Genomic DNA, 23,457 nt, shown 5'->3' with positions numbered 1-23,457 from the left:
ACAACCAATTATTTCCATAAAAAAGTGAGTGATTATCATCGCTGATAAAAGAAGGTAAAGTACGTAAATCGGTGTGAACATAGTGGTTAGTATATATTGTCTGTATGGAATCAATTGTACTTTGAAAACATTACCACACAAGAGCTCAAGTTGTACTATATATTGCGATAAAGTAAATCATACATGGTTCATTATGTTTACTTGTATTACCAATTACTCATAGTGCCAGTGGCATGAATTATAGCACAAAACACTCCCTAGCTGTTTAGCTGTACCAGTAGTACTGTGCGTCATCAGATGCATCTCATTTCAGTTCATTTGAGACAAGCTCACAACATACACCTTGAGTCCTGTCAATGCTTATATTAATCAAAGTAACAATTCCTTAGGTTATATGCTGGAGACATTAATATGACCCAATAACAAGTGTGTACTTTATCCATGTAGAACAGATGAAGTAGCAATGTGTGCTGCATTCTATTGAAAGGCATCTAAACTGGACAGAGGAGCTGAAAAATAAATGAGTAAAGAAGTTTGTGAATCATGTAATGGATAGTAAAATAAGGTTCAATACTACTTTCTAAAAAAGTTTAAAAGTATTTTCTCCTGTTTTACAAATATACATATTGGCAGATGCATAGCTTGAAGCCCCAGGGCCCCAGTCAAAACTCTACCAGAGCCTACCGCTCAGGTTCGGACTGGCCTTTCAGAGGATTCTCTGGTAGATCTAGGCTCTGACAAAATAATGGGCCTCATGACAACTGCATTTTGGACCTGATAATTGTGACTCTTTCATATGGTTAGATTCACAAGCAAACTAGTTGACCTTATGTTGATACAGTGTGTCCTGTGTGTGCAATGGTGGTTCCAAGATATCCCAGTCCAATAGTACCACCACTCACCCTAATGATGTCACTAACCACAACATGTGATGACTGCAGCCTATATAGGATCTATATGCATTATAAAGCTGGCCACACACATCACAAGTATGTCGGCCGAACCCACCGATTTTGGCAGGACCCACCCCCAACCCTCCAATGTGTATGGCGGCACCCCACCCCCACCTGACGGCATATGTCGGGGAATTGAAGTGTCGGGCATGTTAAATTTTAAAAGATAAGCTTCTGCCAGAGGAGTTTGACATTGGCTCTCACTTCTCCGTATTGAAAACACATGAACACTTGGCTGAGCCGAGCGTGCATGTGTATGGTGGATTTGGTAGGAATAGCTGTCAGGCAAAGTTTTTTTGCCGGGGCGAGTGGTAGTTTTTATTGGTACTATTTTGGTGTATACGTCACTTTTTAATCAGTTTTTATTCCATTTTATTTTGGAGGTAAGGTGTCCCAAAAACAGCAATTCTGATATTTTTTTACGCCATTGATTGTGCAGTTTAAATAACATTAGATTATAATAGTTAAGACTTTTACGGACACGGAGATACCAATTATCTTTTTGTTTTGTTTTTTTATCAATTTTTTGGTATAATAAAATACCTATGTATTGGAGCGTATTGTACTTTTTACAGGCACCTATTAAGCCCTTAATAGGAGCACAAGATGGCAGACCTGGGAACCTTCAATAGGCTGCCCCCGCTCTTTCTAACAGCTTAGATGACAAGGACGCTATCGACCGCGGCATCTAGGTGGTTAAACAGCTGGAATCAGAGTTTTATCCGATCCTAGGCGTGGCAGTGGTCGACTGTATCATATAGCCGACATCCATTGAGTATGGCGCAGGCTTAGCCCGTGAGCCCTCTCTATAATTCCTCTTTGCGGCCGTGACGTACTGTTCCGTTATGCGTCACCAAAGGGTTAAACCTCTCCTGTAAGGCAGGAAAAGATTTGACCCCATTAGTTGAGTGTAAATGATGAACCCTTGTGAGACCTAAGGGGGTTCGAGAACACAACACATGTGACACCTATTGCTTGGTGAACATAGTGCGGTACCACAGAGAGGAGCCACGGGTAGGAAGGGGGACATGAGCGAGGCTGAATATTTAACATAGTCCCAAATGCTTCGAGAGTGAGACATAATGGGGTTAACAATGCTCCAATGTTCTGCTGGGGGGGAGCCATCATACTGTATATTTAGTGAGAGGGTGACACTCCAATAAGTGGCAAAATGGTGGTTCGCTTAGTGCATGATAGAGCGTTAGATGGGTCAACTGAGCCGCTTGGTTGTAATGTACATAGCAAGATTTGGGACCCCAGACCTCCTTTCGTTTTGTAACGATACAGCATGGCCCTGTTGTCCCAGCAGATGCATTCGCACCAGACAAACATGTTAACCGTACATTGAGCTATATGAAGGTAATAAGTGGGGACTGGTATTTCTACACGCACATTTTAAAGGGGGAAGGAGGAATGCTTTGGGATCTTCAGGCAAATGGACCTAGTTATAATTACGAACTGCATTCTGCATTGCTAAGTCACTGCTGAACGCCTTGCATATTGCTCATACCATGTGTGCAGTACAATGGCGTAAAATATTCAGTTGAGATCACTAGATGTTAGCATATCAGCTGGGAGGAAGCTGTCAGTTTGTGCAACCCCTCTACATATTCCAGGTTCCTATTAGGGGTGTTTTTGCTTGGTGCTGGGAGACATTTCACTGCGGAGAACTGCACTGTGAATGCTAATTTTCCACGCCTACGGTGACATTGCAATAAAACAAGGTGCTCATTGAAATCAATTGGCATCTATTGTTTACAATGGAATTCGGAGGCTCTCCAATGCTATCAGTCACATGGGATGTGACCTAACTTTTAACTAATGGGGTGTCCATACATCTTCTCAATAGGTCACAGGATAAAAGATCGCACAAAGCCAAAGACAACCTTTTAATGCATCTCTAGCCAAATCCTGAACATCCTTTGTACTTTTTGGTGGTTGCAAAATAGTTGTAACTATAGGGGGTGCAAAGGTCACAGTCACACTTGAGTGCTGGTGTCTCAGATGCCCCAAAGGCATCCTTGTCATATAAGATTTGGCCCAGAAGCTTCAATATACACCTCTACCTGCATTCAGAATATTCTGTGTGTGTGTATGTATATACATATATATATATATATATATATATATATATATATATATATATATATATATGTATATATGTATGTATATATATATGTATGTATATATGTGTGTATATGTGTATATATATATATATATATATATATATATATATATATATATGTATATATATACATACATACATACATACAGTATATATGAATATGTGTGTGTGTGTCCATAGCTACAAAAGGAAGCCATTGACAAGAACAGTTGCTGTGCTAGGCCACTTATAAATAAAGCATTGTATTAAATGAATATCGTCGGAGGAGCTGTAAACATTTCTACTCATCAATTAGTGTAAAAGCGTGTATCCAAATTATAGTTTGTAAATGGAAACATATGAGGTTCCAGGCTCAGAGCTCACATATAGAGATATTAGTAATTGCTACAATGTTCTTGGAGTCTTCTAATGAAACAAATAGTGAATTAAAAGAGTATATTTAGCTTATTGAGTTAAAGTACAGATTAACATTGTACGAACGATTAACGTTATTCATTGTAATCGCACACGTTTATACTTTTCTACTACTGGAATAAAGAGGAGATTAAAAGGACCAGTGTATAAAAAAATTATTTTAGGCAGCAGCTTGGGCCCCATGGGTCCAGACTTTCTCCTTTCACTACCAGTGACTATGACCTTATGTGGTTTTTGTCATGGTCCCTGATGGGATTCTAATGTAGGACCATGATGCTAGTTGATAAATTGCTTAACTGTATGCAGTAAGCAAGGGGCGTAGCTAGGGGGTGGGGCAGGCGGGGCATGTCCCCAGACACAACTAAGATGGAAGGTGGGGGGGCGCCAGGGCAGCACCATCCATGACGGCGGCCTGCTGCCTCTCTGAGGGGGCGGTGGTGACACTGAAACCAGCCACCGCTACCCCCTCCTGCACTATATTTATACCTGCGTCTATAGGACGCAGATACAATTACAAGCATAAGCGATGAATGGCTGGGAACGTTCCGTGCCCGACCATTCAGCGCCTTTCAACGATGCCAACGGCATGATTACTTCTTTGAGCAGCTGGCGGTGTTGAAAGGTACTGATTGGCAGGGCAATCAGTGCCTTTCAACGCCGCAAGTGGCGTGATGACATTATTGCGCCGCTTGCATCGTTCAACCCCAGCAGACCTGCTCAGAAGAGAGCAGGTCTGCATTGCCACCGAACAGCGCGGGAATGGGATTAAAGTGAGTATGCAAAGTTTTTGGGTTTTTTAATTCTAATAAAATGTGAGTGGCATTATATACAGGGGGGGCTCTATCTTCAGGGGTCGGCTCTATCTATGGGGGGCTATATACAGGGATGGGCTAGATGTAGAGCACCATAGAGGGAGCAATATGCGAGGCACTATATACAGGGGTGGGCTATATGTGGAGCACTATTTATAGCGGGAGATATATGTAGGGTATCATCTACAGGGGTGGGCTATATGTTGAACACTATATACAGGGGTGGGCTATATGTGGAGCACTATTTATAGGGGGAGCTATATGTGAGGCACTATCTACAGGGGTAGTTTAACGTCCGTGGTTGCTGACCATGAACTACTTCCATTCAGTCGATGCCCTTCTCTCCAGAGATGTCTGCACATACGGCCGTCCTGTTCCACAGTGACCACCAGGGTGCGCTCGTGAGCTCAGTCCAGACTTGAGAAGCCAAAGCGCATGCAGGTGGGAGACTGAGCTGATTGCTCCCAGAGCACCCTGGGCTTTAAGAATGGCCCAGCCCCTTCCTCCCATGCCTGAGCGTCGTTGTCTTACCCAAAGTTTGTCTATGCAAATGCTCTCCTAGTGTCTTCCAGTTCCCAGTGTTTCCCGTACCTGTATCATGTATCCCGTGCTATCCTGATCAAGGTCCGTGCTGAGCTGTAGTTGTGCTGTGCTGCATACCACGACTGTCCTGCTACACCACGCCTGACGGCTGCCTGCTGCCTAGTCCCAGCTGAGCCTGCCTTGCTACTGTCCCAACTGCCACAGGTACCCTATACGAACTATAGACTGTTATCTGCGCCCTGTTGGCCAGCTGCCATACCGCCAAGGCAGTACAGTCCAGTGGGTCTTTGAACTCAAAAGTGACAGGTAGGCTATATGTTGGACACTATATACAGGGGGGGCTGTATGTGGAGCACAATCTACAGGGGTGGGCTATATGTGGAGCACTATCTACAGAGCCAGCTATACGTGGGGCACTATATACAGGGGGAGCTATATGTGGGACACTATATAAAGGGGGTCTATATGTGGGGCACTATCTACAGGGTGGACTATATGTGGGGCACTATCTACAGGAGGGGGCTACATGTGGGGCACTATCTACAGGGGTCTATATGTATATTACTATATACAGGGGGAGCTATATGTGGGTACTATCGACAGGGGTGGCTATATGTAGGGCACTATCTACAGGGGCTGTATGTGGGGCATTATCTACAAGGGCTCTATGGGGGTCACTATCTACAGGGGGTACAGTGTGTGTGTGGGACACTGTGTATGGTGCTATTTTAATTAGCGGTGCAGTGTATGGCGCTATTATATTTAGGGGCACAGTGTCTGGCACCATGAGAACTTGATGAGAATCTTCATTTATAGGTGCAGAAATGTTTGAAAAGTGAGAAGCTGAAGACATCTTAGCGGCAAACTACAGAAATGGGCTGTGGCCGGGAGAAGTCGTCATAGAGGTCAGGACCAGATTGAGAAGAAAAGAGAAAAAGAACTACTAGAATCTGATGTCACCTATGAGTCACTTAATGTAAATGCTTATTCTGCCTCTAATCTGTACTGTAGTCACTGTATGATCTGCAGCAAGATGATGGGTAGTATTATTTTTTTATTTTTTTTGTAAAACAGCATTTCCCAGCATATCCTTACTATTCTGGGCCTTGCTGGGAGCTGTATACAATTTAGTGCAAACCTATACGGCAGGGGTTGCACTAAATTGAGCTTTATTTGTGCTGGTGTTGTATATATGTACTGAGCTTGGTTCTGATACTGTGTATATATAATGAGTTTTGTTATTGTGCTGTATTTATGTACTGAGCTTTGTTCTGGTACTGTATATATGTATTCAGCTTTGAATATAATGTATACAAAAATACGATATTTAATAGCAGTGTAACAGAACATACATTACAGCAGTGTATGAGTCAATTTACTGACATATAAATGTAAAAAGTCACACTTCCGACAAGTGAAATATAAGTGTATATAGTAGTGAAACATATTAATTACATATTCATCAGCAATCACAGTACAATACAAAGAAGCTGGCACTCACCAATCTGGATAAACAAGGATAATCTGTCTACGAGTTGTCAAAAGCTAAAGATCACATTTTTTCGGCGCCATCGTCGCCGTAATGCGCATGCCCCTATATTCACCGTCTATTGGCTAATACTATCACATGCGTCTCTGGATGTTATGATGACGTGTTCAGGCACAGCCACTGACCCGACTACATCATCATAGAGGGACAAAAAGTCCCACGCAGACGCACTGCGATGCAGAGCTAGAACCACGCCATAGTATACACTGGCAAACTTGCCAGTAGTCTAATCAGAATACGCTGGCAGCTATAATTAAAAAAGCCCAGCATAAAGTTATGCATTTCATATAGATATTAAGCTTTATTAGTCTTAATTAGTGTATATATATATATATATATATATATATATATATATATATATATATAGGAGAGGATAATGCTGGGCTTTTTTTAATTATAGCTGCCAGCGTATTCTGATTAGACTACTGCCAAGTTTGCCAGTGTATACTATGGCGTGGTTCTAGCTCTGCATCGCAGTGCGTCTGCGTGGGACTTTTTGTCCCTCTATGATGATGTAGTTGGGTATATGGAGGATATATGGAGGATATATGGACAGTGACATCAGGGGAAACTCCTGAAGCTAAATCCCTGGTCACAGCGTTGCAGACGCTATGACCGGGGATTCCACTCCAGGAGAAGCCAATGACGTCATGGACACAGACGACAGGAGCTTCTCCTGGAGTGGAATCGATGGCTATGACGGGGATTCCACTTCAGGAGTTTCCCCTGATGTCACTGTCCATATATGGACAGAGACATCAAGCAGTGCTCCAGGAGCGGAACCCCCGGCCACATGGGGATTCCGCTCCTTCAGGGAGCTACAGTGGCTCTATCTATACTGGAAGGGGTTGGGGGGTTCTATCTACAAGGGGGCTGTGTGGCACTACCTACAAAAAACTAAGAAATGACCCTGATAGCTGGCGGGCAATAGACATTCAAAAAAGGACAACTGTGCAGGAGCACACAAAATACCCAGCTTTCCCAGCTATCAAATAAATGTGTGGAAATAAACTAAGATATAACTTTTATTGAATCTAGCTAAAAGGATTAATCCTTTAGCTAGACTAAATAAAAGTTATATCTTAGTTTATTTCCACACATTTTATTTGATAGCTGGGAAAGCTGGGTATTTTGTGTGCTCCTGCACAGTTGTCCTTTTTTGAATGTCTATTGCCCGCCAGCTATCAGGGTCATTTCTTAGTCCTTACACTACAAGGGGGCTGTGGGCTGTGTGGCACTACCAACCAGGGGGCTGTGGGCTGTGTGGCACTACCAACCAGGGGGCTGTGGGCTGTGGGGCACTACCAACCAGGTGGCTGTGGGCTGTGTGGCACTATCAACCAGGGGGTTGTGGGCTGTGTGGCACTACCAACCAGGGGGCTGTGGGCTGTGTGGCACTACCAACCAGGGGGCTGTGGGCTGTGTGGCACCACCAACCAGGGGGCTGTGGGCTGTGTGGCACTACCAACCAGGGGGCTGTGTGGCACTACCAATCAGGGGGCTGTGGGGCACTACAAACCAGGGGGCTGTGTGGCACTACCAACCAAGGGGATGTGGGCAGTGTGGCCCTACCTACCAGGGGGCTGTGTGGCACTACCAACCAGGGGGCTGTGTGGCACTACCAACCAGGGGGCTGTGTGGCACTACCAACCAGGGGGCTGTGGGCTGTGTCGCACTACCAACCAGGGGGCTGTGTGGCACTACCAACCAGGGGGCTGTGGGCTGTGTGGCACTACCAACCAGGGGGCTGCGGGCTGTGTGGCACTACCAACCAGGTGGCTGTGGGCTGTGTGGCACTATCAACCAGGGGGTTGTGGGCTGTGTGGCACTACCAACCAGGGGGATGTGGGCTGTGTGGCCCTACCAACCAGGGGGCTGTGGGCTGTGTGGCACTACCAACCAGGGGGCTGTGGGCTGTGTGGCACTACCAATCAGGGGGCTTTGGGGCACTACCAACCAGGGGGCTGTGTGGCACTACCAACCAGGGGGCTGTGGGCAGTGTGGTCCTATCTACCAGGGGGCTGTGTGGCACTACCAACCAGGGGGCTGTGTGGCACTACCAACCAGGGGGCTGTGTGGCACTACCAACCAGGGGGCTGTGGGCTGTGTGGCACTACCAACCAGGGGGCTGTGGGGTACTACCTACCAGGGGGCTGTGGGGCACTACCAACCAGGGGGCAGTGGGGCACTACCAACCAGGGGGATGTGGGCTGTGTGGCACTCCCTACCAGGGGTCTTTGCGGCACTGCCTACCAGGGGTCTGTGCGGCACTCCCTACCAGGGGGCTGTGCGGCACTCCATAGCAGGGGGCTGTGTGGCACTCCCTACAGGGGGCTGTGTGGCGCACTCTACAGGGGGCTGTGTGGCGCTCTTTACAGGGGGCTGTGTGGCGCTATCTACAAGGGGGCTGTGTGACGCTATCTACAAGGGGGCTGTGTGGCGATACCTACAAAGGGGCTGTCTGGCGCTACCTACAAGCGGGCTGTCTGGCGCTACCTACAAGGGGGCTGTGTGGTGCTATCTACAAGGGGCTGTGTGGTGCTATCTACAAGGGGCTGTGTGGTGCTACCCACAAGGGGGCTGTGTGGCGCTACCCACAAGAGGCTGTGTGGCGCTACCTACAAGGGGCTGTGTGGCGCTACCTACAGGGGGAATCTGTGAGTGGTGGGTTGATGGCCATTTTACTCTGAGTGGGGGGCTGATGGTCTTCAAGTGGTTTCCGCCTCTGACCTCCAATTGAAATTAATAGGAGGCAGAAAATACCTGCGGCACTCGTTTGGAGCTTTTTTTCCTGCGTCTTTTGCATTCGCTTAAGAAATAACACAAAAAAAAGGTCACACAACGCTGTCAGTTGCTGAAGGAATTTTGAGGCAGACTTTTTTTGCCTTACAATAAACGTGTGTGAACATACCCTACAAGTGTAGTGCTTGTTCTTAGCCATTTTCTGTCTTTCTCTGAACAATTTTTGGTAGGGGGGCCCTGAGCAAATATTTTTCCAGTGCTGCCTCGAGTCTGAAAAGGTTGGGAAACTCTTTACTAGACTGCAGGATCCCGTCGTGGAGAAGCTCAGTTCGTCATCGGAACGAGGCCTAGGTGAGTACAATTTGTGTTTTTGTTTGGGGGCACTGTCTACAAGGGGGAGGTGGGGGGGCTGTATGGCACGATCAACAAAAAGGAGGTGGGGGATTATGGCACTGTCTACAGGGAGGCTATATGGCAAAATCTACAGGGGGGCACTATACTGTGTGGGGGCCACTAAGCGGACATTATACTGTGTAGGGGTACTACAGATGGCATAATACTGTGGGCACAATTAGAGGACAAAATACTGTGTCCTTGAAGGGGGTTGTAATATATTATTAAATATTATTATTATACTGTATGTGGACACTAAAGGGACATTATAATTTATTTACAGGGCAATTTTTTTTAATCACAGGGTGGGGCGCGAAAAATCATTTCGCACAGGGCACCATCAATACTAGGGCCGGCCCTGGAGGTAAGATATTAAAATGAAAATATCCATAATTTGAATGCACAATTTTTCTAATTGTGTTTTTTTTTTAAAATCACACGCTAATAAAACAAAATGGAATAATTGTACAGACAACTTGCTGATTTCTTAAATTCTCACTATATTCAAATGTATAAAGTGCGTTTTCATCTGTACTATTAACAAAGATCAGTATCATACACAAGATAGCTGAATCAAGAGGAGTTCATATAATCTCTCATCGGACATTGCATTATACCTGCACTTGCACACCTGAAAAGGAAGCACTTGTACATGTGCAATTGTTTCACAATGATTTGCCAGCCGTCTCTAATGTGTAAATTAAACAAAAAGAAGTCAGTCATATGTGAAACATTTAAAGCATCGGCAATCACATGATCATCTGTGTCAGAATTAATGCACATAATGCATCCTCACAATGTTCAATGAAGCTGAAAAGAGTATAAAACGCTTTGTGGCATAAGCAGTTGGAATCATCATCAGAAAAGATCGGAAAGTTGCTTTAGTGAGAGCATCATTTTGTACATTTTCAGACGTACACTTCACGGTAAGTACTTGCCTCTACAATAAAATGTGGACCACGTTGATACAAAAGATCCATTGAAATGTATTATTTGTATTACTATTATATTATTAATTTATATTATTATTATTTTATATTCTATTTTTTATTCTTATTTTATATACATATTGCACTGCACTACTTATGACTTCAACTGATTCTGTAATTTTTTTTATTTTAACCAAACTTTTTAAAATAATTAATAATATAATTGTAATATATATATTGTTAAGGATTTACAGCATGAAATCTTTTTTAATTTTAGTTAATTTTATGATTTACGTAGTTATACAATTTTATTTTGGATTTTTCTTTTTTTTTTTACCTTATTACTACTGTTTTTAAAAGCTTACTTTCAGCTTTTTTTCCTTTTATGTTTTTTAATTATTTTCTAATATTTTTTATTTTTTATTTGATTAATAAAAAAATTATTATGATTTAGACAAAAAAATACAGAATACAGAACAGAATACATTTCAAAATTTGTTTAAATCAAGCCTATAACCTCAGTATATGCTATCTGTTACAGACATTTCAGAATACATTGTACATCCAAAGAGCATATCCAAGTTTAGAATACTGCATTCATTTTTTAGATTTGTAGCTCCAAGAATACACAATTATAATGTATAACAATTTTTAAAATAATTTTAATTACACAGGCATTTTAAGATATGAAATAATATTTCTCATTTTCAGGTCAAAAGAATTATTGGATTAATAACACATTTTATTTTACATCTTTTCCAGAAAATCATGAAAAGCATTTACTGTATGTTGGGGCTTCTTTTCATGCTACTACAAGGAAGTTTCCAAAATCCAGTCCAGGAAACAGAAGACACATCCAAGTATGTACTTAGAGTTTACTAGAAAATATATTCTTAGCTATATGTACAATATTTTATATGTGAAAGTACATAGCATACATATTAATAAAATATTTACCTACTTATTCAATATGTTAAAAAACTTATTGGAATTATATATTTTCTTCCATGTAACCAAATTGTTGAAGAAAATCTTAGTTTAACTATGTATAGTCCTTGATGGTGAAGTGTTCCTAACTTCCGACAGTTTCCACTCTCTCCTTGAAAATCCTCTTTCCGTCTACATTGTTTCCATTACACTATAATATTATTAAGAAGCTTTAAGATTTATTTAGCTTTATTAAGCATATTAAGGCTTCTTTTATTATAACTACATTACTTTTACATTGATATGCCTTAGCTTTCTATCTGGCAGGTCGCACCTGATGGAACACAGCATGTAATGTTCCTTCAAGTAGGACTAGTGGCTTTAAAAGACCTTCCACATTAAATGGGTTTTCCTACAATACTAAGTGATAGCATATAAGTAGGATATGCCATCACTTAATGATCAGTGGGGATACAACTTCTGGGAGCGTCACTGTGCAAAGATCAAGCCAAAGGGACCCTGGTACCCATGATCAGAATGAGCCTTAGAGGTCCGACCCCCTCCCTCTCACACACATCATAATGTTATGAAATACTGTATCCTAGTGATATGCCGTAACATTATTAGATGGGAATACTTTTTTAATGACTAACACTTTTCTGGTAAAAAAAAAAAAAAAGAAAGGGCACAACTGATCCCAATAAAGTCAAAGGGATCAGTTGTGCTGTAAAAAAAACAGAGGGAACTGTAAAAGTGGGATTGTAGTTTTATCTCATCAGACAATTTATGGGTTAGGTAGAAAAAGTTTTGTAGGTCACATAATCTGTTTAAGGTTGTAAATAGAAAAAACATGTGGCATGTTTGTCCTAGTAAATGTTCTGAACAGAAGAAATCATATAACCCACATGTCCGTAGCTCCTACAGACACAGCATTTCTGAGAATTGTGATGTATTGTGTGAGGATGGGAATATTGATTATTACATTATGTCAGCATTAGTTGAAAAATCTTTAAAGTATGTCAGCTGTTTTCTGTAAGTGTAAAATCATCTAAAATTGATTTTAGTCTCATTTATTAAGAAAAAAAAGTACTCATTGGCTCATAAAGGTGTTATTACAGATATTGCAGAAACACAGAATATGGTGCCTATTCTTCCCATCCGGAATGTCATTGGCCTTATGGTCCAGTCTGAAGGAACGTAACATGCAATGTTCCTTCAGACAGGGCTGACCACTTTAAAGTCCATCTGCATTAATGAAGGACACATTTTTGGTTAACTAGGGCAAAACTGAGCCCATTAAAAACAATTGGATCAGTTGTGCTAACACCTTCAATCCAACTTGTGGAAATGAGGCAGACCTCCGGACATGTGTAAACTAGCCGTTTGAATGAAATTAAATGTGTAATAGAATATATTCATGGTTAATAGTATCTAAAAACATCTACAAATGACTTTATGTTTTTGAAAGTGAGGTTTCTCAAAAATACAGGCAATCCAGATCATTTCAAGGGATTACACCAAATAACCTGACCCTTCTTCTATATTTTTGATTTTGTACGTGATATACCGCCAGGGTGTTAAATAGAGGTATAGTACTCAGCGCAATATCCCCTCAGGTTTCTGATAGATACTTATATCACAAATTAAAAAATTGTATACGCAGATCAGTCAAAGCTGCAAGGACTGAAGCACTAGATGATTCAGATCACCACAATGAAGTTAAACGTCACTCACAAGGCACATTTACTAGTGATTACAGCAAGTACCTAGACTCCAGGCGTGCTCAAGACTTTGTCCAGTGGTTAATGAACTCAAAAAGGAGCGGGTAAGAAATCTGGAGTCAACAGAGTGTACCTTTTGTTTCAGATAATCCAAATATAGGTCCCTCTAAGTCCTTATCCTTGAGTAAACTTTGTTTGTTTTTACCACTCTACGTCAGTTCTGTTTGTCCACTCAACCTTACCATCAATGTCCAGAAACCCCACTTGTGTTTTCTTGTTTGATTATTTGTTCTTTAAAAAAGACTACTTTATGTGGTATGTGTAAAATGTGTTGATACACTGGAGAGATACAAGATGTTATTTGATGGTTTCTCAATGGGTTCTGACAGCATTTGATCTGGGAACTAAGAAGCTTTGGGTCTTATGGTCTATCACCTTTAGTAATCTTGATGTGGTCTCAATGATGGAATTGCATTTTTTTCCTTTTTGAAACACTTGGAGCCACACAACTGCTCTTATGGTCTCAAGTTCATTAGTGCTGCCCCCTACTATAAGAACACACTTACAGATGTATATATATGAGGGTGCCTTATATATGTGCCTCCAACATATTAACCAATGGATTATCCTAGAGATTTAGCATTTCTATATAGATATTCAAAAATCTAGGCCATAATATTCATACAAATTTAGACTTTTACCTTTAAGAGTTCTATTTTAAAATCATAGATGTCCAACTCAATCGACCAATGTTGAATGTATTGAACACCAGAATCATTTAATAAGACTATTTATTGAGGTATTTGAGAAGAAATGGTCAAAAGGTCATGAAGATTGCTTCTATATACTGATACATATCAATACTATGTTGTAATGCTGAAAATACAATATATTATATTTTATTTCCAAGGTAACTGAATCAGTGTAGACAAGAAATGCAAATCTATATTTAAGTTTTTTGCAAACTTCAATACCTCATGTACACACCCGTTGGCCGTCGTACGTGAAACACGGACCGCACCCCGATGGCTTCCGTGTGCAGTCCGCTGTTTCATGAACCAAATCAATGAAAAGGCCGAGACTGTTCCATCAAAAATGGACAGGAGTAGGACCTGTCCTATTTTTGACGGAATGGCCCCATTGAAATGAATGTGTCAGGGTGCTATAAGTAAAAAAAACGCATAGCACCCTGAAAAAAGAAGTGGGCATGAGGCTTTACAGTTTAATAGTTACGACACATATAAAGTATCCATAAGTAAGCTACATTGTCCGTATGTAATGTGAAAATCCATGATATTGTGTAGTAAAGCAAGCCATGTCTACAGTCAAATAGGGAGAGGACAGACATCCAAAATTCAGCTGTGGATTATCCAGTGTGATAATGTAATATTAATGTCAACCTTTAAAGAATGGGTGCATGAATTGCATTTCTTTCCTTAAAGAAGCCAACATTTCACTTCTCAACCCTCTAAACTCTTGGTTAACTATCAGTACAAGTCAAACCTTAATCAGTGTAATTACTGGCTCATATAACTGGTTAACAGCATCTGGAATCAAAAAGAAGAAAGTTAATTTTTAAGAGAAGTGTAAAGTTCATAAAAGTTTTGATATCCTCCTTGCATGAAGCATGTCATTATCATTCGTTGCAATGCACCTGCCAGCAAGATACAGAAAAGGCAGCAATTTTGTCCGCTTTAACGAGGTCAACCATATCCAGTGATGTTTTAGCACACACAATATTACATATTATTAAATGAACTGTCTGAGGAGTCTTTTTTGCAAAAACAGCGACACTCTTGTGCATGGGCCGTGTCTGGTATTGCAGCTAAGCCCCATCCACTGGAAGGACTGTATTAAATAGGTATGTCAATAAAAGGACATAAAGACAATTTACAAAAGCAACCTTAACTATATTCTGTCTAAAATACACTCAGCTCCAGTTTATAGACCAGTGTTTCCATGAAGGGTTCAATGGAACCCTGAGATTTCTTAGAACCTGGTTAGTAGCTTCCCGGAAGACAGCCAACTGCAAGAGCTGTCACTTTTATAGTATGGATGGTATACCAGTTTCAGCCTGAACATGGATACTTGGCATCAGGCAGGTAAATAGAATTATAGAATGTTTTACTTGCCCCTAAACATAGCTTCTTTGAGGTAGGGATGGGAGTAGAGACTGTGGAACCATTCAGGACTTCCCCTAGAGTAATCAGTTTGGAAATCACTGTTATAGACAATGGTTCCATCAATCCCCCCAACAGTTTGCTGCCATCTTCGCCTCTCAACAACCTAAATATGTATTCGATATCTTTCGCCTGACTGGGTAAATATGTAATCTTCGGTTTAAGCAGATCACTTTGTAAGGCTTATTAATCTTTTCATCCTGGGGTCTCACCATTGGTCCTAGTAATTACCTTATTTAATATTGAAATTGATATCTTATACTCAGTAAGACATATAATTAGACACAAAAATAAGTTATGTTGCTAAACCAAAGCTTGTTGTAGCCAGTGAAAGGACTGTGCAGCTTATGATCTCTTCTGACAAAACTGCCTCCCCAGTAAGGCCGGTCTCACAGTTTTACAGGTGCTGCTCTAAGGAACTGTCTATAAAATGTGAAAAATCTCAATATTCTTATGATCTAGAACAGGGGTGTACATAGAGGTGAGGGGCCCCAAACCAAGGGTTAGAATTAGGTCTAACCTTAACCGTAACCACCTGAGATGGGAGGACTTGGTACCTGTTTGCTCCTCTCCTTTCCATTATCCTAGGGTTAAATTTCCCACACCTTTCTTTACTAACGTTGTAGACCTGCGGAGAAGGAGACCCTACAAAGCTTTTAACCACCCATTAAAATAATAAATGTAGCCAACCTGACCTAGGACCCCATAGCAGCCACATGGTCTGCCTCTCTGGTATAAACGCACTTGATCTGGAGCCAAGTTCTTAATATTACATGTTTTATGAGAAATAACTCATTTTTGTATTTAATTTTTTGTTGATCCTCATTAGAAGTAAAATTTTAATTCTTCAATTTGTTTCAATAGAGGAATGTCAAGACGTAATGCTCAGTTTGAAAGACATGCGGAAGGAACATATACCAATGATGTAACCCAATTCTTGGAAGAAAAGGCAGCCAAAGAATTTATTGATTGGTTGATAAAAGGAAAACCAAAGAAACAGTAAGAATGATAATCTGCGTCCCTGACTACAATTTTCATACTTCCATATGTACTTTCAGTCAACGAATAATAGATCATACAAGTAGTTTATTACCAGATGTAATGTTTGTCTTTATCTGAATTGTCTGATTTCTAAAATACAAGTTTCCTTACATAAATTATTACATTAATTAGTTAATTGCTAGATTACAAAGATTTCACAAATGTATAAGAACTTATGCCATTTTAGAATAGTTTGAGAGAAGACAGGGCTGACCTATATACAGAAAATTGGGGTACAGTATATACAATTTGGATAGTTAGGCAAAAAAAAACTTTTCCTTTTACAATTGTTTCTAGTGTTTTTGGGACAAGCATATAATGATAAGTCACAACAAAACGAAGTAAAAAAGAATATCTACATTTTTGAGAAAAATACTAGTTTGAAATTTACCAATCATTTTCCAATTTTAAGGCCTTTTTCATTGTCTAGGAGACTCTCAAGGCACGCAGAGGGAACTTTCACTAGTGATATGACCAGCTTTTTGGAAGAAAAAGCAGCCAAAGAATTTGTTGATTGGTTGATTAAAGGAAGACCAAAAAGAAAGTAAGAATTTTATATTTTTTCAAAATATTTATTTACAATATTTATTTATAATATTATTCTAATATTTTTTCTTTGGCTTACGCTATAAAAATAAGCCTCACACAAGTGGCATTAGAAAACCAAAAAGTTCAACAGACTTTACACAAATATATGCAGGCCGACATATGTAATGAAAAACTCCATTCATTGCTGCTTATCTCCCAGATATAGTAAAAGTATAGCAAGATATGACATCCATCCAATGAGACTTTTGAATAGTCATTTTCAATAGATATTTTGAATCCCATATTTCAAAAAGTGTCATTCTCAAGTTAGTTAGCCATTAAAATGACAATGCAAAATTCACCCTAAGAAACTTGTATTTTAGTTCAGTTTCAGTATGATCATTATTATTTTTAGTATTGTTGATTTTATTATTTTATGTATTATTTTTTTAAAAACATAACAACATTTTGGTTTTTTTCTGTATTAAGTTTTGCAGAAGTTTCTGCTGCGGATGACATGGATAGAAGACACGCTGATGGTAGTTTTACCAGTGATTTCAACAAGGCTTTAGATATTAAGGCTGCCCAGGAATTTTTGGATTGGATCATTAACACACCAGTGAAGGAAAGGTAAGCCATGTAGACAACTATTCAGCTACAACTTGATTGGCTGCTATGCACAAAAGCACTGTTTTAACGTACATGAACTCGTCCTCCAGTTTTCAGATTTATAAAATTCGTGTTAGGTTGGCTATATGCGTAACTTCAATGGAAAGAGATGAACATATGTGCAGCCACCACTCCATTTAGTATCGGTATGCTGCCCCACAGGCCACCTTGGCTTGTAGAACTGGGATCAGATGACTTCCATTCTCACAATAGGTGAGGGTCCCAGAGGTGGGATGCCCAAATCAAACATTTGTTATATATTCTGTGGGAAAACCCTTTCATCTCACAATTTCTGTCTGACCTATTAAGTTGTGCTGGACCTTTAGGAACCTGCAAAATTGGGAGGTCCATTAATAACTGAGCTGTTTGGTGCTCAAATTTACTTCTATACATCCCCAAACCTAGAGGAGCCTGAATGGAATATATGAAATTGCATCAATGTTCTCCACCAGTGCTACTTATACTACAAGTGTCTTCTTGAGGCAGAGGGGCCTTTGGGACCAAAGTACAACTGCTCCCTTTGATACCCCAATAGCTACACCCCTGTTACAATATCTGATTTACAAGAAACAATGTGTCATATTTTTGTTATTTTGCAGATATAGACTATTCAGCTATTACTCGTAGTACTACTGTAAGTGATAACCGCTATGCAATCTATATGAACTTTAAACCCATCATAGTGCAAAGCCAGATCCCAAGAACATAACAACAGCCAATGACATTACCAGAATGACTGGGCAGTACTATACATGACCTCTGTTCTTAGGAATCATCTGATTGCATTATTTATGCTATTAGAGAATTTTTTTAATATCTTCTTCCGCAGCTCTTCTCTTGTCATACACAATACAGAAGAAACTTAAGTGACCCAGCTTCATCATCACCCTTTAGCCATGTTTACTGTCAGTCTTGGGCTATGCATTAAAGGGAATGTCCACCTTATAACATCATGTGTGCAACATTCGGTGCTGACTAATTACTTAATATATCCTTATAGTAGTCAGAGCCCTAGTTTTCTGATACAGAGCTCCACATCCCTTGCATAGGCAGGCTGTCACCACTAGTTTTCTGCATACTGCATATTATTTTAATATTGCATTAATAGCATATCCATTATGCAGTCAGGAGTTTTTAAATCAAAGGGGTTGGCTACGTTTTTAACATACGTGACATATGATTAACATTAAAAGTTATGACACTTATAAAGTTGTCTTTATAAGTTCTGCGTCCCACTGCGGGATGGGTAAGCATGTAAATAAATATTAGGGTAGTGATGAAGGCGCTGGTCACATGATCTATCACGTGACAATTGCGTCCATAGCATTATATAATTTGTGTATACGTAGACTTATACAAGCTAATACTTGTGAGGCACTTGTATATCTCTGCATATGATCAAGCAGGGGATGCTATGGACGCAGCAGTCAGGTGATACACAATGTGACCTCCGCCGCCCTCACTACCGGTGAGATTTGTATACCTGCTCCTCCCATCGCAGTGTATGTTACAAATGAAGTGGGGGAAGTAGAACTTATAAAGACAACATAATAATAAGTCATACAACCTTTAATGTTAAAGGCTATGTACACCTTTGAAGATTTTTTTTTTTTTACTAAAACAATGTATTATAGTGTTTAGTGCAACTTTGTAATAGGTTTTTAGTAAAAAGGTTTTTTAATTTTTGAGATACAGGGTCTGTGTCTCCTGGATACATAGAAGCTGTATCTTGCGTTGAAACCCGAATCCGTCAGGTTAGTGGGACTGCGAGCTCAGTCAGAGACACACAAGACCGGCTGTCACGAAAGCCGTCAGTCCCGCTGACCTGACGGATTCGGGTTTCAGCGCAAGATACAGATTCTATGTATCCAGGATACATTGAAGCTGTATCTCAAAATGTCAAACATTTTATATATATATATTAAAAACAAAATAGTATTTAAAGAGGCTCTGTCACCAGATTTTGCAACCCCTATCTGCTATTGCAGCAGATAGGCGCTGCAATGTAGATTACAGTAACGTTTTTATTTTTAAAAAACGAGCAATTTTGGCCAAGTTATGACCATTTTTGTATTTATGCAAATGAGGCTTGCAAAAGTACAACTGGGCGTGTTTACAGTAAAAGTACAACTGGGCGTGTATTATGTGTGTACATCGGGGCGTTTTTACTTCTTTAACTAGCTGGGCGTTAGGAATGGGAGTGTATGATGCTGACGAATCAGCATCATCCACTTCTGTTCGTTAACACCCAGCTTCTGGCAGTGCAGACACACAGCGTGTTCTCGAGAGATCACGCTGTGACGTCACTCACTTCCTGCCCCAGGTCCTGCATCGTGTCGGCCACATCGGCACCAGAGGCTACAGTTGATTCTGCAGCAGCATCAGCGTTTGCAGGTAAGTGGCTACATCGACTTACCTGCAAACGCCGATGCTGCTGCAGAATCAACTATAGCCTCTGGTGCCGATGTGTCCTCGCTCGTCCGACACGATGCAGGACCTGGGGCAGGAAGTGAGTGACGACACAGCGTGATCTCTCGAGAACACGCTGTGTCTGCACTGCCAGAAGCTGGGCGTTCTGACGAGAAGTGGATGATACTTCTCGTCAGAACGCCCAGCTAGTAAAAGAAGTAAACACGCCCAGATGTAACACACATAATACACGCCCACTTGGACTTTTACTTTAAACACGCCCACTTGGACTTTAGCAAGCCTCATTTGCATAAATACAAAAATGGTCATAACTTGGCCAAAAATGCACGTTTTTTAAAAATAAAAACGTTACTGTAATCTACATTGCAGCGCCGATCTGCTGCAATAGCAGATAGGGGTTGCAAAATCTGGTGACAGAGCCTCTTTAAGGATAGAAATGCCCCGATGCAGAAGTGCCCTGTAATTTAATCAAATAGCTCTTCTTGATGTAATGTTAATGTTATTAAATTGCATTATTTAAAATGTTCCTCATAGGTAAAATATGTAAAATGGAGCAATACTTACATAGATATGCAAGTCTACTATATACTGGGACACATATTGCTATGTAGCCACTATTTAATTCAATCGGACTGGTATAGCAATCTGACTCCCAACTGAGAACAGAAAACATAGGAGGCAGTATACAGCATTTGCTATTACATGGCACCAGATGTTTGCTGTCGTGTATGCCAGGGTTGGGGCACAGGGACCTGAGTACTGTATACTGCAGTCACATATCTATACAAGTTCTTAATGATCATAGTTTTTTGCTTAAATGGGTGTACAATTCAAAGATGGGATTATCCTATAAAATTACAGACTACACACAATAATGTCCTATCATTGGATCAGTATGTGTAGATTCTCTATAGAATGGACATTTATAGTGGAACCGTAGTAAAAAAAAGGTGTATTTTATAGAATTAGTAATTATGGCTCATTGGTTTTATCTAATCGTAATATTAAAAAATTTTTTTCTTTAATGAAGGGATTTACTGGATGAACAATGAATGAAAACCGAAGATCTTCAACAAGGAACCACTCGGCTGTCACTTGAAAATGATGAATTTGTGTTGTGTAAATTCAAGCAGGTGTATCATAAAGCCATACAGTATAGCTTTGCATGCAAAGTAAATGAAATTTACAATAGTGTTTTCTTGTTGGGGAATGACAATAAGAGCAGATTCTACTAAAACACACATCAACCATAAAAAGTTTAGTGCTTTCGGTAATGGCTGGACTAGTATTGTACTTAGCACAGATGCTTCGGCTGTCCTTCCAGAACTATGAGGGCTTAAATCCAAAAGTGCCATTTTCCCACCCAATTATTTAAATAAAAAAATAAAAAATAAGAGATATATAGTTACGAAAAATAAAACTTGTTTAAATAAAAAAATATATAACTTATTTTTCTATGAAGATAAACTGTACATAGAATTTACTCCAATCATGTCAGAAAAGGGTTACCCTGTTTGAAATGTTTATTACAGATGTGATGAGCTTTCAAAATATTAACTAGCAGCCTTAAATAAAGTTTTTCAAGCGTCATTTTTATTGTTGATGAATTCGTGATTTATCTGCAGCCATTGCAACTTTCAACTTAACAGACCACTCTTCATACACACGGCCATATTACAGCTCCGTATTACAGCTAAAAGGTGTACAGATACATAGTACGGCACCCATACAAGTCTATGGGGAACTATTGTTGCCCGGTATGACTCTGACTTTATACATCCACTGAATGTCATATTACTGTAATACCGTGCTGTACGGAGGACCACATAACGGCACACAGAGTGCCTACGGTTCTATAGTACAAAGCCAGAAGGACTCTGTGTGCCACCATACTGTTTTCGTACACACGGCTCTACCATGTGCATGAGGCCTAAACCAAAAGTTGGGTCAAATAAACATATGAATGCTCTACTAAAAAAATGGAGCGGAAGTAATCTTTCCTCAGCCTGGAACGATGTGAACATTTTGATGAATTTTTTTTAGCCAAACGAGAAATGAGACTTAGGGCCGATTCACACGAACGTGAATTGCGTCCGTGCGGGCCGCGTGGTTCTCACGCGGCTCGCATGGACCAATAGAAGTATATGGGGCAGTACAGACAGTCTGTGCTTTTTTGTGCAGCGTTTGTCCACTGCGTAAAAAGCGCGACATGTTCAATATCTTGGCGTATTTCGCGCATCACACACCCATTGAAGTCAATGGGTGCGTGAAAACCACGCATGCCGCACGGAAGCATTTCCGTGCGAACTGCCTGTTTCGCGCACCAGCTGTCAAAAGGATGAATGTAAACAAAAAAGCACCACGTGCTTTTCTGTTCACAAACATCCAAATGGCGTGTCATAATGATGGCGGCTGCGCGAAAAGCACGTAACCACGCATCATATGATGCTGCCTCACGGAGCAGGTAAGTGGCTTTTGCGCAGTTCGTCTGAATCAGGCCTTATACTGGGTAATTTATCAACCTTCTGGCCTAGAAAAGTTTGCAAATTGCATTGAAAGCTTTGTTGGGCATTTTACACCGTCCTCGCCACGTTTGTAAGAAGGAGACATGGCTTCACAGAGGGGCCATCTCAGCCCAACACATTTATTTAAAATTATGCCGGTGGAAATTTCAGCCATCTTTTATGGGAGAAAAGGGCAGCAAGAAAAGTGGGCTGATTTTTTCTTCTCTGCGAAAATACAAATGTTTTAAAGGGAAGAGAATTGGAGATCGTAATCAGTTTAGCCTAAGTTTTCTAAAGTAGGGCTGGCCTTAGGAATTGTATGGCTTATGTAATCACACAGGGCACATCAGTTGGCACTACTGAATGGAGCATCACAGATGATCTGGCACATGAGACTCATAAATTAGACATTACCAGGAAGCAGGAGGGCCTATGTGCCCTTTATGTATGTCTGTCTCTTTGATATCATCAGGTCCTGCAAAATGTTTTTTTGCTCTAAAGTATACAAGTAGATACATTTTTGCTCCTAATTTATGCTCAGCACGTAATATGTCTTCAAACATTTTGTGGGGCCATAAAATGGGCCCATTAAAACATTTAACCACTTAGCATCTAATGCTTCTAGGAAATAGAATAATGATATAATAATTTGCAATTGTAGAAGTTCATTTGCACTTTTGGAAAAATCAGTTGTAAATAGGTATCTAGAAAGAAACCACACATTGTTTTGGCCTATGTTCATACACAAATACCCTTTGAATCTTCTTGCAAGTAGTTCTATACAACTCCTACTACAAGATCTCCTACATGTCAATTGGGATCTTGACCTAGACATCACCTGTTCTGACTCATGGGACAAGGGGTGGCTAATGCTACAACCCACATCCTAGACCTCAAGCTACCCTTAACCCACTGAATGTTATCCTCAACCTTCCCCCTAGAGAGTTGAACATGCACGTCTTGAACCTGTTCACTCACATGAAAGTTAGTGCTAAAT

At 40.5% G+C, this 23,457-nt stretch overlaps 1 protein-coding gene across 1 annotated transcript; it reads left to right on the top strand.

The window, feature by feature from the left end:
- Positions 1-11,228: 11,228 nt before the first annotated feature.
- Positions 11,229-17,491, top strand: GCG (glucagon). The gene is made up of 5 exons (XM_075831101.1): positions 11,229-11,320; positions 13,051-13,212; positions 13,920-13,924; positions 16,155-16,287; positions 17,347-17,491. The coding sequence occupies exons 1-5, from the start codon at positions 11,229-11,231 to the stop codon at positions 17,489-17,491; spliced, it is 537 nt and encodes a 178-aa protein (XP_075687216.1).
- The last annotated feature ends 5,966 nt before the right edge of the window (positions 17,492-23,457 follow it).

Source organism: Rhinoderma darwinii, chromosome 6 (genome assembly GCF_050947455.1).
Source record: "Rhinoderma darwinii isolate aRhiDar2 chromosome 6, aRhiDar2.hap1, whole genome shotgun sequence".
Classification (NCBI taxonomy): Eukaryota; Metazoa; Chordata; class Amphibia; order Anura; family Rhinodermatidae; genus Rhinoderma; species Rhinoderma darwinii.
The sequence above is the reverse complement of the archived record's forward strand: the minus strand, read 5'-3'. Positions and strand labels throughout refer to the sequence as shown.

Coding starts and splice junctions, on each gene's coding strand:
- GCG (XM_075831101.1), top strand. CDS start 11,229: ATGAAAAGCATTTACTGTATGTTGGGGCTTCTTTTCATGCTACTACAA. Junction 11,321..13,050: donor GAAACAGAAGACACATCCAA/GTATGTACTTAG, acceptor TTGTATACGCAG/ATCAGTCAAAGCTGCAAGGA. Junction 16,288..17,346: donor AAAGGAAAACCAAAGAAACA/GTAAGAATGATA, acceptor TTCTGTATTAAG/TTTTGCAGAAGTTTCTGCTG.